The sequence below is a fragment of the Bufo gargarizans genome, chromosome 8, assembly GCF_014858855.1.
Source record: "Bufo gargarizans isolate SCDJY-AF-19 chromosome 8, ASM1485885v1, whole genome shotgun sequence".
In the NCBI taxonomy this organism is placed as follows: Eukaryota; Metazoa; Chordata; class Amphibia; order Anura; family Bufonidae; genus Bufo; species Bufo gargarizans.
The window spans coordinates 46,502,073-46,529,683 of NC_058087.1; the positions used below are offsets into that span (position 1 = coordinate 46,502,073).

At 42.5% G+C, this 27,611-nt stretch overlaps 1 protein-coding gene across 1 annotated transcript in view; it reads left to right on the forward strand.

Annotated features, from left to right (window-relative positions):
• The first annotated feature begins 2,383 nt into the window (after positions 1 to 2,383).
• The window catches only part of ZNF804A (zinc finger protein 804A), a 175,061-nt gene continuing 149,833 nt past the window's right edge, over positions 2,384 to 27,611 (forward strand). Inside the window, exon 1 of the mRNA XM_044304445.1 lies at positions 2,384 to 2,491. Coding sequence (XP_044160380.1) covers positions 2,384 to 2,491 — 108 coding nt within the window. The remainder of the gene's footprint in view (positions 2,492 to 27,611) is intronic.

The following is a 27,611-nucleotide window of genomic DNA, read 5'->3' on the forward strand; positions in this document are numbered from 1 at the left end:
TTCTTAGAAAGGCATCAGTGAAAAAAAACGTCTGTTAAAAATTGACAGTTTATCCGTTTTTAACGGACGTTTTATTTTCAATGTCATGTGCATGTAGCATAAGGCCGGTGTCATATGTGACTGATTAGCGATGGATTTAATGTTGCGGTTCTCGGTCCGGCAAATCCGCAACATTGTACAGTACCAGCAAAATGGATGAGAAATTCAGAATTCTCATCAACATACTGCGTAAAAAAAAAACTAAAAACTGCAGAACAGCTGCGGTATTGTGAATCTGCAGATTTCACCCTTTGAAATGGAGAAGTTCAAATCTGCTGGCTTTTCCGGAGCAAAAAACGCATGTAAGGCCTCATGCACACGGCCGTTGTTTTGGTCCGCATCTGAGACGCAGTTTTGGCGGCTCGGATAGAGACCCATTCACTTTAATGGTGCCGCAAAAGATGCGGACAGCACTCCGTGTGCTGTCCCTCATCCGTTGCTCTGTTCCGTGGTCCGCCAAAAAAAAAAAACCTGTCCTATTCTTGTCCACGTTTAAGAATAGGCAGTTATATTAATGGCTGTCCGTGCCGTTCCACAAATTGCGGAACGCACACGGACGCGATCTGTGTTTTACGGATCCGCCACTTGCGGACCGCAAAATACACAACGGTCGTGTGCATGAGGCCTAATACGTGTTTTCTTTTTTGCTGTAGAAATATAACAAAAACTGCAGCGGATTTTTTTTTCCGCTAGATTTTCCGTCACATGTGTCCCCGGCCTTATGAAGCCTCCCCCCAATTAATACTTTCACAGACTGGAAGTCCATTTTCTACACATTACACCAGTTACAGGAGGATGTCCAGACTTTTGCCTCCCCCCGTATAATACCTGTATACAGTGTGTATTATATATGTATTCCTATTCATTTTACCTTCTTTGTCCCCCCCCTATCTCCTCATCGATTGTAAGCTCTTGCGAGCAGGACTCTCGCTTTTCTGGTTCTAATGGTTGACTTGTTGGTTGCTATGTTATTTGTGACTCTGTTTGTAGACGAACCCAATCTGACTGTAAAACGCTACGGAATATGTTGGCGCTATATAAATAAAGGTTATTATTATTCATACACATCTAGTGTCTTTTGTCTGTCCTTTTGGTGATAAATGTGTTTCGTGGACCAACCCCTTAAAGGGTTTCTACCACTTGAATATCACATATTTGGTGTTCAGACACTAGCGATTCGCTAGTGTCTGTTCTTGCCTACAAGCTAATTATCACATTAATCCGGGCTGCCGATACCTCAAAAAAAGCACTTATATCTTTATGCAAATGAGCCTCTAGGTGCTATGCAGGCGTTTTTCTAAGCACCTAGAGGCTCCGTCTACCTTGCATTTTGCCGCCCTGCGCCTCGCTCCAGCACGCCCATCTCTCACTGTAATCGATCCTCCCCCTGCTTCAGCCTTCCGAAATCCCGCGCCTGCGCCGTCCGTCGCGGCATTCGGAGGCATTCGGCGCAGGCGCAGTCAATGTCTGACCGCTCCCTGCTCAGACATTTCAACTGCGCCTGCGCCGATGACGTCACAGAGCTCCGTGGGACAGACGAAGCCCAGCAGCAAGCGGTCAGACATTGACTGCGCCTGCGCCGAATGCCTCCGAATGCCGCGACGGACGGCGCAGGCGCGGGATTTCGGAAGGCTGAAGCAGGGGGAGGATCGATTACAGTGAGAGATGGGCGTGCTGGAGCGAGGCGCAGGGCGGCAAAATGCAAGGTAGACGGAGCCTCTAGGTGCTTAGAAAAACGCCTGCATAGCACCTAGAGGCTCATTTGCATAAAGATATAAGTGCTTTTTTTGAGGTATCGGCAGCCCGGATTAATGTGATAATTAGCTTGTAGGCAAGAACAGACACTAGCGAATCGCTAGTGTCTGAACACCAAATATGTGATATTCAAGTGGTAGAAACCCTTTAAAACAAAAGAAGTTGATAATGAGCGTCTGTAAAATGCACAACATCGTGTCTGCACGCCACTGCTGCGGATATACATCTTCCGTGCATAGACAGCAGTAGGGGAGCAGCCGGATGACAATATACAGCAGATCACAGAGGCGTGTGACATAAGCTCTCTCCTCGCAGCTCTGTGTGTTTTAGCCGAGGCGCCTCCCTGCCATTGGCTCAGTGTAATGGAGCAACGTAGCCCTCCCGTATAATAACCACGGTGCTTGTCAGGCAGCAGTAATACTGGAGCTCACAGCCCATCAGAGACGTACGAGAGATCCTCAGGCAGCTGCACGCACTTTCCTCCACTCTGCCCGTAGACACCAGAGCAGATCATCTCACTCTGCGTTATTAGCCGGGACACCGCTGGCCGGCAGCTCGCACTGAACGTTGCGTCGCATGTGATGGAGGGATGGAGTGCTACTACATTGTCATCAGCTCCTCGCACCTGAGCAACGGACACTTCCGTAACGTGAAAGGAGTTTTCAGAGGACCCCTGAATGCCAGCAGCACAACTCTGGTGAGGAGCACGGTTCTCGTAGCGTCTGCCTTCTCTGCTTTTTGACTTCCTTTTAGCTCCACATTGTATCCAGATATCCTGTAGATTTTGTATATTGAATTTTAGGAGCTACGGGAGGACGCCTTACAGGTGTTATGTCATGGGGGCTCCTTCTGCTTACAGCGGGTGCTTACTTTAGTGAGAAGAAAAGTAGCGATGAATATTATTATAGAACACGATGTATTAAATGTGTGTTCTATGAATTCTAATCTAACATCTCACATTTATACTGTATGTACATAGATAGCAGAGCTGAGTCTGCCGGAGGCGGCTGAATTTGTCATTTGGCACAACTCAAGGAATATTTGGTATATCCACACATAAACCTATCTCATTGTCTTAACACAATGCACAAGCAGCACAACGCCATAGAGTTACATGACTTATTCCGCTCTGCTACACCTGTGTTATTTGCAATGGTATATCACTGGACACCTTTGTCATTTCAGAGGAAATTCATTTTAAAAACTGGAGAAATTGATAAAAATTCAACTTTTTTACTACTGTTTATAATTACTGTTACTCAATGCACATATTTACTACTATACATAATTGCTACTACCGTACAATACGTGCTCAATGTCTCATCACTGTCCCATTACCGCTCACTTGTCACATCATCATGTCATGCTTACCTGAGCTGTTATGCTTTTTAGTGAATATGAAATGTATTTGAAGTTTCTTCTATTTGACACGAAATCTGTGATACATTTTCTAATTTCCATCTGAGATGGGTTGAACCTTATGGATATGCACTCATTTTCAGGGTTTTCGCAGCTAGGCAACTTCAATAAGTAGTCATTCCTGAAAATGCAGTATATAACCGGATGTCAAGGACTTGCAGTGAAGACATCTGACATTACATCTCCATGGAAGCTGTTTCCTCATATACAGTTGATGTTAATATTCAGAATTAGCTTAGACTTCCATTGTGACTTTTGGCTGCACAACAGTCCCAGTAAAATAGTTCATTACTGCGACCATCATCTGTCAGCATTTTCCTATGGGGGGAAAAGTCATGGATGGAATTCAGAATTTCGGAACTTTACAAATGCCAGCTATTTCCAGGACTCCCATAGCAGTGAACAGAGTCAGGGGCAGATCGGCCCTAGATCTTACAGGGAAATTTCCTGTTGGGCCGATGCCCAGGGGGCCGCCCCAAGCCCCCATCTCTGCCGCTAGCTGGGTACATATTAAACTATCAGTGGTAATTAACTCTGGGAGAATCAGGTACTCATATACCCGGCCAGCAACATGCCCTCCTGAATTCAACTATGTCCCTCATCTCACCTCCTAAGCGCCCTGCTCCATATCTTAATCAGAGACAACTGGAAGAGGAGGATGGAAAATGGACGCTATTGATGGCCAACTCAGAGGGACAGCTTTTGGGGCAATATATTGTGCGGCACTGTGGTATGTGGTATTTTGGGCTATGGTTTTGCTGACCCCCCCTACTTTTGTTGGCCTGCCTCCTGTCAATTTAGATCCTCCTACAATATAGGGCCACTTTTAGGTATTTTTTTCCAGTGCCACTTTAAGTTCCCAATCCGCCCCTGATAGTGGCTGTGTGTGCACAGTGCACTCTCCATTCACCACTATGGTATCTCCGAAAATGGCCATGCACTCTCGCTCAGCTATTTTAGGAACTCCTGTAGCAGATGTAGAATATGTTGCGCATGTGCAATGTGCTCATGTTCACTTTGGAAGACCCTGTTCTGGAGATAGGAGCAGGTTCCAGATGTGGGACCTGCAGCTATTTGACGTTGATGGCATACCCTAGTGATATGCCATCAATGACTGATATGGAAATACCCCTTTTAGGTGCTGTAACTTTCATGTGAATGGGGGCTAAATCGGACTGAAGCGGCACTGTGCAGAGATAATGCAGTATAGACTTCAGCCCCTTGCTTCTTGTGATTGTTGGTGGTCCTTACAGTTGAATTTCCATTGATCAGCAAGTGAGGACGTATCCTAGCAATATGCCATCACTGGTTAAGATGAAAAAAAACTCTTTAAGAATGTGCTTTTTGATCTTGGGCATAGGATTCAGTGCTAGATCCAAAAGAGAAGTTCAAAGCTTTCTTGTCTCTTTTCAACATCTACTCCTGGTTGTCGCTACAACCAAAAGCATGCAGTGCCAGCACCATAACTGCACTGTATGAACCCTGCCTTATACCAGTGCGCGTCTTGAAGAATTGAACCTATCTGGTGAACTAGAAAAAAGGACATTTTCCTTAGCATTTTTTAAAATGCGTATGTTGTGCAGTTGTCTTGTTGTGTTTGACAAGTGTATTGGGATATCAATCGTATTTATTGTTTCACTGCATCCATCTATGCAGCAGAAACCAGAGTCAAGTGTTATGGATCGAACACTGTTTATTATTGAGAAATAATTGACCTATGGTGCTTTTCTTGTCACTCAATATACATATAATTCTGAAAGTCTTCAGAACTTTTTTCACATTTTGTTATGTTGTGCTAAAATAAAAAAAGCCCCCCCTTCATCATTCTACCTTAATAAAAAGAATGAAAACTGAATTTTATAAATGTTTGCTAATTTATTAAAAAGGAAACTCGACATTTACCTATGGGGGCCTCCAATTTCCTCATATTTGAGATGTTTCTACACCTTGATTGGAGTCCACCTGTGGTAAATTCTGTTGATTGGACATGATTTGGATCTCACAACTGACAATACATTTTAGAGCAAAACCAAATTATAAGGCCTCTTGTACACGAACGTATTTTATTTCCGTGTACGTTACGTTTTTTTTTTTGCGGACTGTATGCGGAACCATTTGCTTCAATGGGTCCGCAAAAAAAAAACTGAAGTTACTCCGTGTGCATTCCGTTTCCGTATGTCCGTATTTCCGTTCCGCAAAAAAATAGAACATGTCCTATTATTGTCCGCATTACGGAAAAGGATAGTACTGTTCTATAAAGGGCCAGCTGTTCCGTTCTGTAAAATACGGAATGCACACGGATGTCATCCGTATTTTTTGTGGATCCGTTTTTTTGCGGACCGGGTCGTGTGCAAGAGGCCTAAGGAGGAAAGAACTGCCTGTAGAGCCCAGAGACAGAAGCACAGATCTGGTGAGGGGCAGTGATGGTCAGTTCGCAGTGTTCGCCAGCAAACACATGCGGGCTGCCATCTTTAGTAAGGTAGACTCACCTGTCTGGCGATGCACAGGTAAGCCCTTACCTGTGCCAGGAGCCAGTCTGAAATCAAATGCAGTCACCGGGAGCAGGCAGTTCCGAGAAATGCCGTCGGCGGCCTTCATCGGGCTGTTCTCGGAACTGCCTGCTCCCGGTGACTGCATTTGATTTCAGACCGGCTCCCGGCACAGGCACTGGTAAGAGCTTACCTGTGCATCGCCGGACGGGTGAGTCTACCTTACTAAAGATGGCAGCCCGCATGTGTTCGCTGGCGAACACTGCGAACTGACCATCACTGGTGAAGGGTCCAAAAATTTCTGCTCCAATGAAAGTTCGCAAGAGCCCAGTGGCCTCCATAATCCTTAAATGGAAGTTTGGAACAACCAGGACTCTTCCTAGAACTGGCTGCCCCACCAAATTAAGTAATCAGTAAAAAACAATTCTTGGTAAGAGAGATGACTAAGAATCCAATGGTCATTATGGATGAGCGCTAAAGATCCTGTGGCCAGATGAAAGAAACTCATAAAAGATCAGACATCACTGAAGCACTCCACCAATCTGTTCTTTATAGCAGAGGGGCCAGAAAGAAACCTCTCCTCAGTAAAAAAGAAAAGTGCAGAAAAAAGATTCTCTGGTCTGATGAAACCAGGATTGACGTTTTAGGTTTAAATTCTAAGGGTTATTTCTGGGAGAAACCAGGCACTGCCCAATACCATCCCTGCATTGAAGCATGGTGGCATGCTGCCGGGAAAGGCTAGGACAGGAAGAGTTGAAGGAAAACTGAATTGAGCAAAGTACAGAGATATTCTTAATGAAAACCTGATCCAGAGTGCTTTGGATCTCAGACAAGGCCAACGGTTTACCTTTCAACAAGACAACAAACCTAAGCACACAGCCAAGACAACATGGTAATAGCTTAGGGACAGCTCTGTGAATATCCTTGAGTGATCCAGCCAGAGTCCTGACTTGTACACAAGCAAACATCTCTGGAGAGAACTGAATATGGCTGTCCACCGATGGTCCCCATCCAACCTGACAAAGCTTGAAAGGATATGCAGAGAAGAATGGCAAAAACTTCCCAAAGCCAGGTGTGCAAACCTTGTGGCATCATACCCAAGAAGACTGGAGGCTGTACTTGTGAAATCTGCTTCAAATAAGTACTGAGTAAAGGATTTAAATACTTATCAGTGCAAGATTTTAGTTTTTTCTTTTTTAATAAATTAGCAAAGATTTTGTCACTTTGTCATTATAGGGTGCTAAATGCAGAATGATAGGGAAAAACTTTAATTTTTTTTTTTTTTATCAGTTATATGAAAAGGTATTGTATACCATAAAGCCTTGATCTCCAACCTGTGACTTTCCTGCTGTTGTTTAATGGGAGTTATAGTTCTGAAACAGCTGCACAGCCACAGGTTGGCGAACAATGCTCCACAGTATTCTTTTAAAGGAACAGTAAGGCTTATTTCACACATAGGTATTTTTGCACCAGTGTTTTTTGTTCATTAGACAGCATTTTTGTCTTTCTGAATTCTTTTCAAATACTCAGCGTGCTGAAGTTTTATTTTTCCGGCTTTTTTCCCCTTCTCAATAGGGGAAATATACCATGAAGAAAATGCTAGTGGTAGGACACACTAGGCAAAAAACACCAGAAAAAGTGCCAAACAAAATACAGGGCCCAAAAAGAACTGCATGCGCGTATTCTGGTTTTTTTATAGGTAAAAAATGTCAGAGCCAAAATAATTGTGTGGTAGGAAGACCCTTAACCTGAAATACAAGTCCCATCTCTTTATATATACAGTAAAATGCACTGTAAGTCACTGTAGAACATCAAAGTGATCAGCCCCAAATCTAATGGTCATTCAGCCTATAAAGTCAGTTTAGAACTTGCTGAAAGAGGTTTCCAGTTATCGCTGTAATGGAGTCTGACAATGCTTTTTATGTTCATAGTATTGTCTTAAAGAAGCTTTCTAAGTGTTATTAACATAGGAGGCCAACTTGTGTTGCATCATTAGTAGACCTTAAATGGGATTTACTGAAGTGCTTTTTATTGGTGAGTACTATGTGGTACATATGCTGGATATGTCACAGTATAATAATGGGTGATGACTTTAAAACACCAGGGCGGACTCAATAAAGGATCATAATCGGTTGCGAACAAGTTGTGACCATCGTTAGTATCAAGGCAGAACCTGCTTTCATGACAGAACCCTATTGCTTACCAATACTGGCCGCATCAGAGTTCACCTACTGCCATTATGCATAGTGCGGAGATACACAGGACCAACATAGGTGCCATAATGTGGGGTGCCTATACCTACCATGGCCATTCCCACCTTGTATTCGTGCGGAGAACTTTTGACCAGGACATCATAGAAGCAGTTCTACTTCCTTTTAAAACTCAGTTAGGCGGCATGGTGTTCCAACAAGATAACGCCACCTACACAATGTCCATGCTACACAAAGTGCTCTTCAAGGTCTCCAGCAGCGCCCCTGGCCAGCTTGATCACCAGATCTCTCACACGTCAAGAACGTCTAGGAATGGGTGGGGCAATGGATCTCACATGCACACCAGCCAACAACTGCCTTGGCTGAACTACAGTTCCACGCTTATACCCTGCTGAAGAACCCAGAAAAAAGGGTTGTGGGGTCATTGCCAAAGCACCAGCAGCAGTTTATACGTTGTCCATCTCTGCTCAATCACATTAACTTTTTTAAAGTTTACTTTTTTAATCTTCCTGTAGTTTATTAAATAGGAGCCCCCTGCAGCCCATACTGCCGCTTGACCATAGCGTGGCCATTTTGAAAGCACGGCACAACCGCGCCCTGTGGTTGTACCCTAAGAAAATAAATTCTCAAACATTGCCCAGTATAACCAGGTTAGTGATCAGTCAACATATGAGCCAAAGCTCAGTTGTCAGGTGATCGGATCTTTTATGTGAGCATAGTAATGCTCACTGGTTGGCAGAACATCTCCTTCTACAAAGAGAGGATGTGCTGTTGACAATATGCAAACCGAATGCAGACAAATGATCATGTGAATGATTGTTTGTTCCCCTTTTTAGTTTGCATTGGTCCGTCTTAAAGATTTTTTACTTTAAATGAGCGCAGCTCAACTGTAGCGTCGATTGGGCTGAAACTGGCCCATCTGAAAGGACCTTTTGTCTCTTGTTGGCTCTACTTGGCCTTTTCCAGAAGACACATAATGGTCTTTCTTAGCACCTTTAGTAATAGGCAAGGGTCACAGGAGTCAGACAGGTGCCATTCTAAATGTATCTGCTGGCCAAGCGCTTACCTGTTGCACACCTGCTACTTATAAATAACCTCTTTGAGTTAACAATTTCTTTTTCCTTTCTTGGCTTGTTTCCCTAATGACTATTAAATAATGCATATGCCGTGTCTTGGGGTTGCTCTCTGAGGGCTAAAGTGTTGTGTGCATTCATTTAGCACTAAAATCTAAACAATGTCACCATTAGGATTAGCGGGTGCTGTTTGCCTCTTGAAATTACTTATCTTGGAATTACTTGCTGTGGTGCATTAGTTTCAGGCAAATGTTTGTCAAAAGTACCGTGCCGTTGGTCAGTGGGATATTGTGGTTAATTATCCACTTGATTTATTCATAAGTCAGGGAGTGAGAACCTGGCCGTTCAGCTGTTTGTGGGAGAAGTATAGAAATATGTTGTCTTTAGGTTACTTTCACATTAGCGTTTTTTTTAGGATTCCTCATGGATCTGCAAAAACCCTTCCGTTACAATAATACAACCGCATGCATCCATCATGAACGGATCCGGTTGTATTATGTCTTCTATAGCCATGACGGATCCGTCTTGAACACCATTGAAAGTCAATGGGAGACGGATCCGTTTTCTATTGTGTCAGAGAAAACTGATCCGTCTCCATTGACTTACATCCGCACCACATCGCGGACAGAAAAACGTTATCTACGGCGTTTTTCTGTCCGCGATGGCGATGCAACCAAACGGATCGGAATGCATTTTGGTGCATTCCGTTTCGTTCGGGTCAGTTTTGTCCCGATTGGCAATGAATGGGGACAAAACTGAAGCATTTCTTTTCCGCTATTGAGATCCTATGACGGATCTCAATAGCGGAATTGAAAACGCTAATGTGAAAGTAGCCTTTTTAGCAGGACGATGCTTTAACCTGGAATAAGTGCTTTATTCCGTGTATCATGTTTGAAAAACAAACGCTAGAAGAACGTTCACTCTGGATCATTTATCATGTTTGTATTTTTGCAGGGCTTTATATATTTTCATGTATATGTGCGCTTACAGGTATCTCTGAGTATGTGAAGCGAGTCCCTCCCTTAAACTGGACCTGATGAAAATTTGGTTTATGGGGGAAAGTCAGTGACCATAAGGGTGAAATTTTTTGCATGATGGATCAAAGTGTCCTGCTGAAGTGTGAGGTGGTGCAACCATGGTGGCCATAAGAAATTAGGCAATGCCTCAAATCAGGGCTGCATGTGACATGTCCAGCCTGTGTCTCTCGACATATTCATGCATATGTACACTGGATTTTCACAAAATAGTTTCATATTGTACTGAGATTAATTTTCAATGCCTTGTTGCTATCAAAACAGTAAAAGCTGAATCTGGAATATCACCAATATCATCACTATGGCTCACCTGAAATGGCGAATCCTATAGTGCTGTTTAAATATTTAGGGTATGTTCACAGTTGCATCTCTAAATTCGGCTAGCTCTTTAAGTAGCCTGTTCCAGTATAAATGCCATCTGTCGGCAGGACAAAAACCCCTGTTTTGGTATTTGTCCATCCGAAACTCTGCATTTGTGCCAGAAAGCGCCCAGATCACCACCGGATCCCATTATAATCAATGGAGCAAAGGGATCCAGCATTGACCCTAAGTTCACACCTGAGCGTTTTACAGCGCGTTCAAACGCGCTGTAAAACGCTCAACACATGAAAACCAATGCTTCCCTATGGGAATGGTTCTCACCTGGGCGTTTTACAGCGCGTACGATCGCGCTGTAAAACGCCCGACGCATAATCAAGTACTTGAGCTTTTCTTTGGGCGTTTGTCACGCGTTCCCGCACATAGATATTCGGGAACGCGCGACAATGTGTGCACGCCAGTCTCTGTATGCGCGATTGTAAACGCCCGTACAATCGCGCATACAGAGCGCTCGTTTCAGAACGCTCAGGTCTGAACCCCCTGTGAATGGTAGGATCCAGCAATACCGGAAATAGTAAACTGGCAGGCTGTTCTCTGCTGGAGGTGTGAACAAAGCCTTAACCATGTGCATCGGGCAGAATTGTGGACATATTGAACATGTCCTGGAAACTTTGACCTCAATTAACTCGAAAAAAGTTAAAAAACTGGCACATCCAGTGTGTTTCTGAGTAAATTCTAAGCAAGACTGATATATCACATGACCCTCTTCCCACTGGACAAACCCGAGCTGAATTCAATATGGTGGATTTCAAAATGGTGTCTGAAAGCGTTTCCTCCACCAAATAATGCAGCCCCCCCCAATTAGTGCTTTCACACTTTAATTTACTACATATTACACCAGTTAAAGGGTTCGTCCAGACTTGTGCCTTACCCTGAATATCTTTATAGTTGGCACGGTTTAAAGTAAAAAAGTAAAATGGCTTTGAAGAATCAACATTCACCGTACTAAACTAAAACAAACCACATTTCTTCAATTTTTTTTATTTTAGTTTTGTCATATACTGCCAACCACTCCATGTTGTATGTCATGTAACATCCAACTATCCTAAAGATGTATCCTCTTATCTTGTTAGTCATTACTACAGCCATAAGGCAGCAGTCCCAAAACTTTATGACATCACTTGAAATGAATCTATAGCGATTCTGATCATCATTATTATTGGGGGAAAAATCCCAAGCTGTGTTTTAATATCTGGAATGTTGAAGGTTCGGACCAATGGCATGAAATGAAGTTATCTGAGCAGTCGGAGAGACATCCGTGTAGAGGGATTAGAACAGAGGGTTTCCATCAGAAAAGGTTATTTTATTTTATTATTTTTAACTCAATCTTCAAAGCAAAGTGTTTATAGAATTTTTGGCTGTTTTTTCTTTTTCAGTTCGGCAGTACTATACCATTGAAAATTAAATATAGAATATTGTTTTTCTCTAGCAGTCAGCACAGAGAGATAAAACTCCTATACAGATATTATCTACTGGTACAATACTAGATATAGAATTGGGATAACATTGTGACAGCTCTATTGTTCTCTGGATAGGTCTAGGTAAAGATGTCCACAGTGTAATGTGTAATGCTCTAATTGAGTCACTCATCCCCCTTTCTCTCTGGTCATAGTGATGGTCTGGGATGGTCAATCGAGGGTAAAATAAAGGTGTAGTTACATGAGCAGCAGATTGCCGGGGAGGAATCGTTCCTTCCTGATAGTCAGCTGCTTGTTCTGTGAAGGAGACCATTGTTTTTACATGCAGCGATCTCCTCCACAGTATGAGAACGAGAGGTCATTATTGCGATCGCCCGTCGTCATGCAGCTGCATTGTTTCTGGGAAGCAGGTCGCTGTTTAGACCGCACAAACAACTGCCCAGAAACAGTAATGGTCAGTTCATAGTGTTCGCCAGCGAACACATGTGGGCTGCCATCTTTAGTAAGGTAGACTCACCCGTCCGGCGATGCACGGGTAAGTTCTTACCTGTGCCTGTGCCGGTGTGAAATCAAACGCAGTCACAGGGAGCAGGCAGTTCCGAGAACAGCTGCCGGGGGCCTTCATCGGGCTGTTCTCGGAACTGCCTGTTCCCGGTGACTGCGTTTGATTTCAGACCGGCTCCCGGCACAGGTAAGAACTTACCTGTGCATCACCGGACGGGTGAGTCTACCTTACTAAAGATGGCAGCCTGCATGTGTTCGCTGGCGAACACTGCAAACTGACCATCACGGCCCAGAAACACTTGTTTAGGTGTCTGCACTAAAGACAGGTTTACCTGATGAATGAGCGTTTCGCTCGTTCGTCGACTGATCAGTGGCACATTTACACTGGCAGATTGTCAGGAACGAGCATTATCAGGACACGTTTCTTATCAATAATCTGCTTGATTATTGCAAGGTGTAAATCCACTTTAAGAAGGAAATGTAACGAGGGGCCGGCGACGCGCGCTTCCTTCGCAGCACCGCTGGCACCCTGCGGAAGGAGAAGGACAGGGACATAACCTGCGTTCTCGTCTCCATGACAGCAGGCGAGCTGCAGGAGAGCCGAGCGCCGATGATGATGATCGGTGCTCGGCTGAGTCTGGGTTGAGCTCAGGGCTGTGCACACTCTCCCCTTCCATGACAGGAAAGTAAAGAGACAAGACAGGAAGGAGAATACATGGAGTGACTTAAAAAAATGATATCCAGAAAATTATCCCCCATTTTTTTTTTGTAAAAACATTTACATATTATATTCACACATTGGCTGTTAATATGTGAGAAACACATTATGTTAGTTTTTTTTTAAAGGGAACCTGCCACATTGAACATGATGCCTGAGCTGAAGGCAGCATGTTATAAAGCAGGAGGCACTGAGCAGACTGGTATATAGGGGGTTATTTATTAAACAGAAATGCACCTAAATTTAGCATATTTCTATGAAGAAATATGAGGACAGGCTGTCTCATTTACCATTTTCTACATTTGTTTTAGTCGTAGAAAATGGTCTAAATGGTCTAGGAAGCTGTCTTACATTTAGAAATGGCGATGGATGCGCCGAAGTTATGCAGAGGCCGGCGCCTCTTCATAACTTTGGCGGATCCACGGCCAATACAGGGGCTTATGAACACCAGCATCTAAAACATCTGTCTTAATAATGTGCCCCATAGTTTTTAAACTTATTTCATTCATTTAAATTCCTGCTGATTCCGAGCTTTGAAGTCAGGGAGGCGGTCCTATCAGTGATTGACAGCTCTCTCTGTATACACGGTCATAGACGGAAGGCTGTCAATCGCTGATAGGACCTCCTCCTGGACTTCAAAACCCAGAATGAGCAGGAATTAAATTAATAATAAATTACAGGTTATACAGAATCTTTTCCCATAAAACTATACATGAATCTGCTCAGCTTCTCCTGCTCTATAACATGCTGCCTGCATTTTCATAGTGACAGGTTCCCTTTAAATGAACATTACAAACACCCCATGTCATAAACTATAAGATGTTATAACCCCCAACATCTATAACGCCGTTCAAGTCAATCCAGGAGCAAGATCTGAAAGATTTCAGTGGTTTATTTTCAGGAACAATCAAACTGCTGGAGACTTGAAGAATAAAGATTGGTAACAACATGGTTGCCTGGCTATGTACAAAGGGAATGCTCATGTGTTATAATAAATTAATCTTGAACATTTGTGTTTTTAACACAGTTCTACTAGTATCCAGGGAATTTTAGCACAGAGCGATGTTTCTCTCCTCTGCAGACTATTTGATTTAAATTATACAATGAACACATGGGAAATAAAACACTGGAGGTAAATCAACATATAAACCATATTAAAAGATGGGAGGCTGCAAAGATATTATTCACCCAATATGGTTAACCCTTTTTTATTTCCTCATCTTGAAAAAAAAGATTATTTTCAAAAGGTTGAAGGGGTATTTTACTAGCTTATATCAAGGAGAACAGTTTAATATCTAAACCTGTCACGTTGAACATGGTGTCTGAGTTGCAGGCAACATGTTATAGAGCAGGGGATGCAGAGCAGATTGATGTTTAGTTTTTAAATATTCAGTAAAACCTGCAATTTCTTTATTTGTATCCATGTTAATTCTGGGCTTTGAAGTCCAGGAGGAGGTCCTATCAGTGATTGACAGCCTTCCCTCTATGGCTGTGTATACAGAGGGAGCTGTCAATCACAGATAGGACCGCCTCCTTGACTTCAAGGCCCAGAATTAACATGGATACAAATAAAGAAATTGCAGGTTTTACTGAATATTTTCCCATAAAACTATATATAAATCTTCTCAGCATTCCCTGCCCTATAACATGCTGCCTGCAGATTATTTTGCATTTGCATGGTAACAGGTTCCCTTTAAGACAGTATGAGCTGCTATGTAGTAGTATTCTGACTGAGGCACCATTCATCTATGCAATTTTCTTAATTGGTTTTTAGAATTTTTATGTTTAAAATTCAGTCGTAAAGACCAGGCATTGACCATGGGTCAATGAAAAAATCATGGAGACATGCGCTACTTTGGTCCATGCCCATTGAATTGTATGAGTCTGTGAAAATCACAGACACAACATGGATGGCATTCGTGTTGCATCCATTTTTCACTGACCATTGGTAGGAGATGCTCTGGAAATGAATTTTCAGCTGAGCAGCAGACACATGGAGGGTAAAAAACGGACACACAGACCAAACACGGATGCTTCACGGATGTAACACGGACTGATATTTTTCACGGGTTTAAAACAGACTCAGAAATTTGAATGAAGCCTAAGGGGTTTGTCTCATTGTAGGGTTAGGCTACATGGTGATCCTGGTCACACCCCAGGACCGCCGTGTAGCGGTGCTAGCATATAAATGGATGGGGTCGCAGCATGACTCACATGTGTGCTGATATCCCTAGAATGGCAAAAAATCCAATCCTGTCGGATTTTTGCCAATTCTGGAGTCACAGTCACGGCACACGTGCCAGTCGCGCTAAGACCCCATCCACAGCAAGAATCATATGCAAGCACCGCTACACTGTGATTCTTGGGCGCGACAGCTATCTCTTAATCAAATTTGCCGTGTAGCCGAACCCTAACCGATTACAGCCACCTTGCTTCTGGTAGACAAACAGTAGATTTTTCTGGAAAAAGCCACAAAGTGCCGGACATTTCATGATCGATGATAGGCGCAGAACGGTGTTTTAGCAAAGATGAGCTTCTATACGCCATGTCATTTATTGCTGCTTCCTTTCCCCGTCACTGGATGACTTACATTGGTTGCATTCACTGGTTAATTTTATAAACCTCCATCTATACCTTTGTTAATCCTCTCGATAGCACGCACACCAAAGAAACCAGAAATGAGACTTCATTTTACAGGCGTGTAAGAAAAATGATTTTCCAGCTGTTTTTAGCATCATTAATTTACTCATAATGAGATTTTATTTTAATTACTGGATAAGCAGACTTTCTAATTAGCTCAAATCACACTGCTGAATCCAGTAATACTATAATAGTGGAGAAAAAAAAATCCATGCGAGAGGTGCATAAAGGCAATGCACAGGTGGAATTCGAAGAATTTCATTTTCGGCTATGCATGCCTGTACATTTTCCAGAATGATTTTCACACGTCAGCCTTTTATAATTTTCACACTTGTCAAAGCCTTGGTAGCGTTCCATTTGTTAAATTAACATAGTTTTCAGCTGGGACCCTTTGACTTGCTATGTGTTAGACTGCTTGTCTGGGCAGCAAAATACGTCTCTGCATTTGGAGCAAAATGAAAATGATTTGATATACAGGATATTGTGAAATGAGGTTTTTATTTTATTTTTCATGTCATGTTTCAAAATTGCATAAGCATGTTTTTCAATGTGTTAGATAATAAAAAGCTGTATTGCTCAAGAGAGTGTCATTTTGCTCAAGCCCTTGTTTTTCCAGGCATAGCTGCGAATTTTTAGATGGAGATTTAAGTAGTATTACCAGTGGCATATCAATTGGGGTTCCAGAGGTCGCCTGGGAAAACAGCAGTATTATAAATTGGCAGTATGGTGGGATTATAATGTATCATGCCAATTCCACAATGATGTAATTACTCTAGATGACTTCCTTGGTGAGTAGAATGATAACTTCAAGTATATATAATGCACCATAGACCAGGAGCCTCGAGCTCTGCCACTTTGCATTTTGATTTCTACATGGAGGCAAGGACAGACTAATGCCAATGTAATTATCGTCTGTGGTTTAATTAGTAAAACTCATTGTGACAGGTATTTGCTTCATCATCTACTATTTTAAGCAAAAAGAAAATTCTTCCAAATTTCCTTGTCCAGAGCCATGGGCACTGAAGTTGAGACTGTTGGCCAGTTTGATATATTTTTGTGATTGGACTTTCAAATTATGGGTACAAAGCCTAACACTGCACAAAAAGCATTGTATACATCTTGGAAACCTATGAGCCTAGACACTTAATGAAGATAAGATCACATTAAAAAAGAAATAGGGACAAACAACATAGGTGACCACCAAGCAATAGCACATTGGGTAATCATGGCCTTTTGAGGAGAAAAACAGAAAGAAGTTAGGCTAAACATTATCTAGTGGTATCTTTGAGATCTAGCCAGTTGGCGGTAAAGTTGAGACCAGTATATCCCTCCTATGTCCTATTGGTGGGGGAGAATGGAATATCATGGTGGCTGGAGGCTCAAGAGTTCTGGCAACTCGATAAGGTGGAAAAATTTATTGCATCACAGGTCATCTAGGATCATGACATTATGAACTCTATTGTCTTGGATTATGAGAGTACGGACTGTACTTCTGATATCGAAGGATATAAGTATGTTAAAAATGTTTGGGTCCATGTACATTCCTAGGCATGGGTTCTCATCTAAGTGAGAGGCTCCATTCGGGACCTCCATCGCAGATTCCATGAAAAAGATCAAACGAAAAAGTCCTGCATGTAGGACTGTTTCGTCCAGTAAATACAGAATTCCAAACGGAAACTGAATGGACTCCATTGTAGTCAATAGAGTCTGGTCAGCTGTGTTCAGGTCAGTTATATGCCCTGGCACCTCTGTTATTTACGTTATTCTGCTCCCCTAATGGAGCAGAATAAATGCAAAAATAGCTCTGATGTGGACAAAGCCTAGACAGATAATCTTCATAAACTATAGTAATTCTTATATCCTTTTATTGCCCAGTAGTGGCTGTATTGTTCCCATGAGCAGATCTGCCTAGCTCTATCTGAACAGAAAAATTAAGCTGAACAGATAACACAATTTTTGTGCCTGTGACTTGTTCATTTGAAACCTAGCAACCTTGTTGTGTCTCCCTATTATTGTAATTATTAAATGGGTAAAGTATAAAATTCTTAATTTCAGGTAGGTCACTCTACCAGCTAGAGGCTACCAAATAGTAACCTTGAGTGACCCAAGCAGTAGTTAAAGAGGTTGTCCCACAAAAAATATTCTACATTTTAAAACCAGAACTTGCTTCTGAATACTTTTGTAATTGCATGTAATTTAAAATTTGGCATGGCCACTGAGTTATTCAATAAAATGTATCTGTATGGCGCCACCTGCTGTTTATACTTTTTCTTATTTCTTTATCCTGCTCACTGAGAAGGCCGCACTTGCTCAGTTTCATCCTTCAACTGCCTCCTGAGCTGTGATAGGGAGAGCTGAGACACGCCCCCTGAGCTGCAGCAGTAAAGACACTCCCCTTGAGCTGTCAGCTTGATATAAATCTAGCAGATCAATGAATGTGGAAATTTCTGCATCCAGGTGAGGTACAGGGCTGGTTCTAGCTTTGTTAGAAAGGGGTTGTCATGTACTATATAATATCTGATTTTGATTTTTTTACAGTAGTTATGGGATAACCCCTTTAAAGGAAATGTGTCACCAAAAATGTTTTCTGCAAGTTAAAGAGTTTTTTTCCATCTCAGACAATGGGGGCATATCGCTAGCATATGCCTCCATTGTCTGATAGGTGTGGGTCCTGCACCTACACCAAGAACGGAGTAGGAAGGTTTCCTGGGGCCCAGCCACTGCCAGCGCGCAGCTATTTTCAGCAGCCCCATAGAAATGAATGGAGGGCTGCTGCGCATGCGCAGTGTGCCCTCCACAACCTTAAGAGGTGTAGGTACGGGTCCCAGCGGTGGGTGACACGCATCATTTTTTTCTAATCTGTTTTTATTTTCTGATTGCAAATGTATTTATTCTGTTTCCTGAACATGATTATAGGGGGCGGCCATCTTGCCTGAGCTGTTCTTAACAGAATTTACACAGCATTAAAAAAATTGCTTTACGGCAGACCCATGGTCCATGTATTCAATGGTCAGGAGGGGATCTCATGTACTTCTATGGGAAAGTTTTCTATGCATGGTCTGTGACCTGACATGAGGTCATTGTACAAGAATAAATAGGCTTTGACAATAACCTACTGTGAAAGGTGAATCCTGTCTTATCTTCCATTCTAATCCTACCTGTAATGATATCACTAGAGATGAGCGAATCGAATCCCAATAAAAAACAAAAAAATTCTAACTTACCTCCTCTATTTGCTCGCGACGGGCCGCCAGCCTCCATCTTGCTTGAAGATCTCGTCCGAAATCATGTGCGGCACGAGATTACATCCTAACACCCGCAACAAATGGAGGTTGTAAGTTTGATTAAATTTATTTTTTGTTAAAATGACGGGGGCGGCGCTATCACAGCTCCCTGTCATTGCACCCGCTACTTACCCCAAAAATGCGCTTCGTGACAAAGTAATTCGTTACGAAGCAAATTTTTTTGAGAAATTCGGCGGATCAGCCGAATCGAACTTTTAAGAAATTCGCTCATCTCTAGATATCACTTCTATGTATAGATAAGCAGGTAACGGCAGTAAAGTGATCTGTACAGACCAAGAAGTGCCGCCTATTATTAGGCTGAGTGGCCAGTGCAAGAACTGCAGGATTTTATGGTCTTTGTTTAAATATAGATAGTGGCATGGGAAATTAAAATGATCATCAAAATTCTTAAGAAATGTTAAACATAAAAACATGACAATAGGTAATTTTCTCAAGAGACATTTCCTTTAAGAAAATGCGAAGCAGGTTACTGTTAGGTTGGATTCATATACAGTGGAGGAATTTATGAAATTGAGTCTGCGTTTGCTTAAAGGGGTTGTGTCATCTCAGATATTGGTAACATATAGCTAGGGTATACCACCAATGTCAGATAGGTGTGGGTCCCACCTCTGTGACCTGCTCCTATCTCCAGAGCAGGCCCCCAATAGTGAAGGAGAGCTCACCGTGCATGTGTGATGTGCTCTCCCTTCACTTCTGTGAGAGTTCCGATGATAGTGGAGCTCACAAAGAAGTGGATGGAGAGCACACTGCGCATGCATGCCCACCTCTCCATTCATCTATACAGCTGGAATTAGCCGAGACAGTTCTTGGCTATTTTCAGGAACTCCCATAAAAGTGAATTGAGGGTGGCTTCACTTGCATCTTCACACCAAAAATCAGATCCCTATATCAAACCTCATCAGACCCCCTTAAGATGTCCATGTCAGACCCCAATTTCAGACCTCAAATAAGGGCCCCTTTAGACCTCCTTGTCAGACTCCCATTTCAAACCTCAGATCAGACCCCCTTTAGCTTTCCATGTCAGACCCCCGTTCAGACCCCTTTAGAAATCCATCAGACCTCAGATTAGACCCAAAATAAATAAATTCACTTACTTCTCCTGCCCACCGCCACTTTCCCGGTCCTGAATACCCGGGATGGAGTATGGGAGTTACCTTCTCACCCAAGCTCTTCAGTCACTCCTAAATCCCGGGCCCAAATTCCAGCTACCACAAACTCAGTGATCTAGCATCACTGGTCACAACCTACATACCTCCAGGACTTATATCACTGAGAGTAGCAGCCTCAGTGATACATACTTGCCATCTGTGACCTCACCCATTGAATGCTTACATATCCCCCCCAACCTCCCCCCGCCTAAAGTCGGGGGGCTTGGCACCTTCCGCAACAAACTAGTGGATTCTTGACTGGGCATCTGCATTGATATGCAATTTACCTGGCCTGTGTTCTACCACCTAGTCAAAGTCCTGTAATGCCAGGAACCACCTTGTAACCCTAGCATTATTTCCCTTGTTTTGACTCAGCAGGTAATACCTTAGGGACTCTAGGGCCCATTTTATTGCCAGACAATCTTGTTCCACAATATAGTAATTTCTCTCACAGGAGTTCAGTTTTCTACTTAAATACATGACAGGATGCTCTTCTCCATTAACTCCCTGGGACAGCCGCTAGTCCCACCTCGGATGCATCTGTCTGCACTACAAATTCTTTAGAGAAATCTGGCACTATCAGCACTGGTTGTCTACACAAAACGGATTTCAGTTTCACAAATGCCTTTTCTGCCTCAGGGGACCACCGAACTATACCTTCTCCATACCTAGGGCACACTTTTCTGGGTTGACTGTAAACCACGCTTTTCTAAGGGAGTCTAGGACAGCCTGGACTTTACTTAAATGGCTTTACCAATCCAGGCTATAGATGACAATGTCATCGAAGTAAGCGGCTGCATATTCCCTGTGGGGAACCAAAATGTCAGGGGCTCCTTTCAACCCAAATGGCATTTTAACATAGTGAAAACACCCTTCTGAAGTAGAAAATGCTGTTTTCTCTCTGGCCTCTTTTGACAATGGTATTTGGCAATATCCTTTGGTGAGGTCTAATGTGGTTATGTATCTGACTGGACCCAATCTTTCAACCAGTTCATCCACCCTGGGCATAGGGTAGGCGTTCATCTTGGAAACCTCATTAAGTTTCCGAAAATAATTGAAGAAGCGCCAGCTTCCATTTGGTTTTGGGACTAAAACAATTAGGCTGGACCATTCACTTTTGGACCTTTCAATTACTCCCAATGTTAACATCCTCTGAACCTCTTCTGAGACCGCCTGTCTACTGGCTTCTGGTATGCGGTAAGGTTTTACTTTAACCCTTACCTGGGGCTCAGTAATGATATCATGTTCCACAACATTAATGCAACTTAGAAAGCTGGAGAATATGTCCTTGTTATGTTGCAACAACTCCTTAGTTTCCTGCTTTTGGGAACAAGATAAGGAATTAGCAATTGTCACCTTCTCAAACTCAGGATCAGAAACAGTAGTTGAGAAGAACGTAGCTGGCAATGACTCCCATTCTCTCCAAGGATTTATCAGGTTTACATGATATATCTGCACTGGTTTCCTTTTACCTGGCTGATGGACTCCCCAACCTTCAAAAGGTCCCTGCCATTTAGCCAATAACTTTCTCTCAACCGTAGGTACCAAAATTAATACCCAATCCACTGGCTTGAACTCTCTAATTCAGGCAGAGCGGTTGTAAACCCCTTTTCTGAGATTTTTGGGCCCTCTTTAGATGTTCCGTGACTATGGGCATCACCTTGGCAAATCTTTCCTGCATTTGTACAACATGATCAATTACACTTCTGTATGGAGTAGCTTCAGTCTCCCATGTCTCCTTAGCTACATCAAGCAAACCCCGGGGGTGTTTACCATAGAGCAACTCAAAAGGTGAGAACGCTGTAGAGGCTTGAGGAACTTCCCGGACTGAGAACAACAAATATGACAACAACCAATCCCAATCCTTACCATCTTTTTCAATGGTCTTTTTCAGCATTGCTTTTAAGGTTTTATTGAACCTTTTTACAAGGCCATTGGTTTGTGGATGGTATACTGAAGTTTTTAACTATTTATTCTTCATTATTTTACATAGCTCGTTCATAACCCTGGACATAAGTGGGGTCCCCTGGTCAGTCAAGATTTCTTTGGGGAGTCCCACTCTAGTGCATATATGAAACAGCTCCCGAGCAATAGACTTAGCGGAGGAGTTTCTTAAAGGCACTGCCTCTGGGTATCCAGCATAATCCAGTACTACTAAAATATACTGGTGTCCCCTAGCCGATTTGTCTAACGATCCCACTAAGTCCATTGCGATCCATTCAAATGGCACCTCAATAATGGGAAGGGGCATCCGTTCCCGGGTTTTGTCTGTACCTAGGTGACCCCCCCCAAAGGTGACCCCCCCAATACATGAGAATCAGCCATGTCTAGCACCATTTTTTCTATTGGGTTCATTGTGAGCTTTGGCAAACCGATATAACAGATTGTTGTGCACTTCAAAATACGGATACCTGTTGTCAGCACCCGGCTCTTGGGGAATACCATTTAGAACAGTCACGTTTGCCAGAGCACCTTTTACGGTAGGGTCTTACAACTGAGCCATCATAAAATTACCTTGCGTGATATCAAGATATGGTATGGTCTTCTCAGATTCTCTTGTCTCACTTTCATCTCCCACCAAAAATAATAGTGGAAACCGCTTAACTACCTCTGTGGGTTCACTGGACATACCCTGGTTCCCAGTTTCATCAAGAGGAAACACATCATATAAGAGTTCAATGTAATTTTTTCCAATACGTTGCCTGTATGGTTCTAATTGCAGCGAAACCCAAAGTGAAGTAGATCCTTACTCACCAAAACAGTACATATATAAAAAGGGGCCGCGCAAAACTCCAAACCAATAGGACTGATGTGCGTCTTCCACCCACTTTCAGCAAGCACACACTAGCTTCGTTAGGCGTTTCTTTCAATTAACATCCTGTGAGATTATAAAGAAGACACGCACATAGTGAAGCACTGCAACAACCAGCCGTTCCTCCTCTCAATGTTATACTCACAAGTGTATAAGTAGAATATGTGCCTCAAAAGAAAGCCGACCAGTAGGTCCTCTGCACAGTTGTTCTCGTTGTGCCTCCTACAGATGATTCAATATTGCTCCCATAGTGAAACTCCATATTTTAAAATTCATAAATATGGTTTATTATACTCACATTCAGATGACATAAAATGTGCAACAATAAATTCAACACAGATCAATGGTCCTACCCGACCCGGGTTTCGCTCCAACTGGCTTCATCAGGGGCGTGGCTTCCAAGCATTCCCACAATCCTTAAATCTCCAAGTTCACTCCACCCACTATTCTCAATGCTTTACTAAAAACTCCTACTCAGTTTCTTTTGATACATTCTGATGTACCTTCGTTTTTCAAGATAACTGGGACCAGGGCAAGAAATATTAAAATTCTTCAAAAGCAGATAAAACAAATAATACTCAATACCAAAAGCTATAGCACTCACTCCGATTCAGTTTCTTCCTCTCACACATGTGTTCCCAATGTTCGGTTGATGTAGCTGGCTGGGTGTGTTCTAATCTATGAGACAAGGTTTCGGGTCCAACTCCATGTTCAGACCATGCGGTTGTAACGTACCCATCTCATAGATCCATTTTACTTCAGTTCGATCAATCTTTTTTATAGTATCGCCAATTTGCAAGTTTGCCTGCACTCGTTCTACTCCAATATAAGTCAGACCCTTTGGATTTTTGTTATGGGCAATTTTAAAATGTAACGGAACTTCATGGGTTTCTATTCCCTTTTTAATATTTCTGATGTGTTCTTGTATTCTGATTTTTAATTTCCTCATGGTGCGCCCGACGTACTGGAGGCCACATGGACACTCCAGCACGTACACTACACCCGAGGACTCACACGTAATTTCACCCACAATCTTTAGATTTGTATCTCTTTTATTAGAATGTACGGTATTTGCCTGTCTCACTTCTTTTTTTCTTTACTGCGGTTTTTACAGGGAAAACAAAACCCACACCAGAGGAACCTATTTTGGCCATTCTTTCGTTCTTTTAGTGCTACCGCACTATGCACTAAGTGGTTCTGTAGGTTCGGGACTTTTCTAAAAATCACATCTGGGCGGTCTGGTATTAATTTACCTATAACTGGATCATTCTTTAACGTTGCCCAGTTTTTTTTTTGCCGCATTTTTTATTAATCCTGCTTGCGCAGAGTACTGTGTCAAGAAGGAAAATTGAAAATCCTTCTTTTTTGTGCCATTTTCTCTATCTTTTCTGTTTTCACTTCCTCTACTTCTGGGCTACATTTAATCAATTGTTGCTCATCATACCCTTTCTCTTTAAATTGATCCTGTATGATACGACTGTTCTCTATATATTGCTACCTCCGAACAATTACGTCTAATTAGTTTTAGTTATCCCTTTGGGATGTTCTCTAACCAAGGTCTGTAGTGACAATTATTGGTATCAATATAACCATTAACGTCCGTACTTTTGAAGAAGGTTTTGGTTTTAAAATATTCCCCTTCTATATAGATGGTTAAATCTAAAAAATCAACAGAGGTGTTACTAATAAAACTGGTAAATTTAATATTCCAATCATTATTATTTAGGGACTCTAGAAAATTTTCTAATCCTATTTTTTCTCCTTCCCAAACCAATAGGGAATCATCTATATATCTTTGCCATAATGTTAATTTACCTAAATCCGTGCTTCTGTGCAAATTGGGACTGATTTTCTCTGTTTCCCAGGCGGCCATAAAAATATTAGCAAAACTGGGGGCGAATTTCGCTCCCATCATCGTCCCAAGGAGACACATCATAAGCAGGGGTAACATTTATATGCTTGGGTGACATTTTACCCCACAGTTCCCAAAACAATGGAAGATCCTGCCCTATTATCATTGCATGCAATAAGTAATTACCACGCCAACCTTATGTGACACTGTCCCACATTCAGTGGTTATGGTGACGACTTGAGCAATGGGATAGTCTTTAACATCCCCATTAGGGATGAGCGAATTGACTTCGGATAAAATATCCGAAGTCAATTTGCATAATACTTTGTTTGAATACTGTACCAAGTGGCACCTTGAAACCGAACCCGAGTTCGGTAAATGTTTTTTTTACAGTAGAAATTGATTTATGAAGTTATTATGCAAAGTCTCGAGGGACTTCGCGAAGTGATAACTTTGCTTCTTACAAGCCAATACATTCTAATACTGTAGGGAGCCCTCACTCCGTACAATATTCGAACAAAGTATTATGCAAATCGACTTCGGATATTTCATCCGAAGTTGATTCGCTCATCCTTAATCCCCATGTACACACATCGCCCCCATGACCTGTCCAGGTGCCGGCAACACAGGAGAAAGATTTTCTCGGAGAAGCATTGCCAGGCTTCCCGAGTCTAGTAGTGCAGTCAAGGGGCCGAACGGACCGAAATTCGGGGTATAGAAAAATACTGACGTGTGAATGTAGCCTAAGAGTCCATTCACACATCCGCAAGTGTTTTATGGTCCGCAAATTGCGGACCTGCAAAACACGGACACTGGCCATGTGCGTTCCGCATTTTGCGGACCACACATGGCCGGCACTATAATAGAAATGCCTTTCTTGTCCGTGTCTGTGGACAAAAATAGGACATGTTCTATTTTTTGTGGGGCTGTGGAACGGAAGTGCTGATGCGGACAGCACGCTGTGTGCTGTCCGCATCTTTTCTGGCCCCATTGAAAGTGAGTGGGTCTGCGCGCAGAACGGATGCGGACCCATTTTGCGGATGTGTGAATGGACCCAAAGCCTTCTGCGGCTCTCCAGTCAAATATAGAGCCAGCACTTCAGCCCACTGATCTACAGGCACTTTTTCTCTGTCTGTAATACGCTCACAGACAGTCAAATAAGCCTCCACATCATCCTCAGTTATCATTCTTTGTGAGGCAGACTGCACAGTTTTCCCCACACCACCACCAGAACTTTGCCCAGCCACATGCACTTGTTGCGCTGTCACAGCGTCTCTTAGAGCCGCAATTTGCTCTGTCAGTAGTCTCTGTCAGACTCTTGTTACAATTCTGAGGAAACCATATTTGCGGATGCAAATAGGGGGGGACATGGTGTCATGCCCCCAGTTATTTGCATGCGCAAAAGATGTGTGTGTGATTTATAACTTACCTGGTATTAGCTGTATTTGGTGCAGGCTGAAGTCCTCTTGAGCATCTTGATTGGAGACTGGATCAACGGCAGGTCGCATGGAGAAACCTATAAAGGAAGAGAGATGTCAGTTGCTGCGCACTCACATAAGTGGCAGTGAAGAATCCGGACCTGCACCTGAAAAAGAGAAATGGAAGAATTACTTAAACAGTTAATCAAGAAGGCAGAAACTTAGGGAGGCGAGGACTGGCTCAGAAGATGGCTTCAGATGGATTCCAGCGCCAGAGATCGCGATCTTCAATCAATTCATCCGGTCTGTGCATCCACTTCAGGCAGAAGCGCAGAGCCGGAAACGATGGATGACATCATCGCTGCGCACAGCCGCAGCGATGCTCCGCTTTCTCCCCCACCTAAGAAGAGGACAAGAAAAGAGAAGTTATTCACCACCAGAAGATACTGTGAGACGCAGAAATACAAATTTTCCTGTGTCACACAGCGCGAGGAGCAAAGATAAAAAACGCTCACATACTTACCAAAGGTCTCCAGTCCCAACAGCCAGGACATCTGAGTATGTACCTGAGAAAGAAATTACACTTATCAACATTCAAGAGGATGAGAATTTATTTACACACACAGAAAATAGTGACTGCTTTATGCAGAGCACTAACACAAAAAATAATCCTTATTTTGGAATATAAATACTGACACCAATTTAGAGGAGCAGTTATTCAAGGAATGTATTTATTTCATGTCTAATAAAGAGAAAAAACTGAATCCAAATTCTGTCTGGCCTTCTCCAGGTAGAAACTTGGATTCGGATTGTCTGAAAGAAAATTTTAATACATCCAATAACATCTACACATTAGATAATTCTGGAATCCTTAATCTAAAAAAATATATATGTTTAATCCCATCTCTGGAAACAGGCAGTGGAATAAAAGAAACATCATTAAAGGAAACAATGCCCTGACAGATTTCCCCTTTGGGATTCCATCTATCCAAACAAACCAAGGAAAAAATTTGTAATAAGGAATACATCGATGTTTTTTCTCTCCTCCCTTCGTCTAAAGAAATGCTAAAATTAGACAAAAAAGAGGAAGAGAAGAATAAAAGAAATCAGCAGAAGACATTTACTGGATGCAAGCATTTTGCATTTATGCAGCAGTATTGGGTGAAAAACTTCCGATACATTGTAGCGGATTATTTCATCATCTGGACAGTATCCTGGAAGCTTATAAAAACTTCAGAGGTACTGCATGGTGTAATTATGATGAATCTTTTCGTCAAAAACTAGCAGTATACCTGGATTTAAAATGGGGATCAAAGGATGTGGGTCTTTGCATCAACCTTATGTTGCCCCAAAGGTCTAACCTTTTTCGTCAACAAATTCCCAAAAAAGGAGTTTGCTT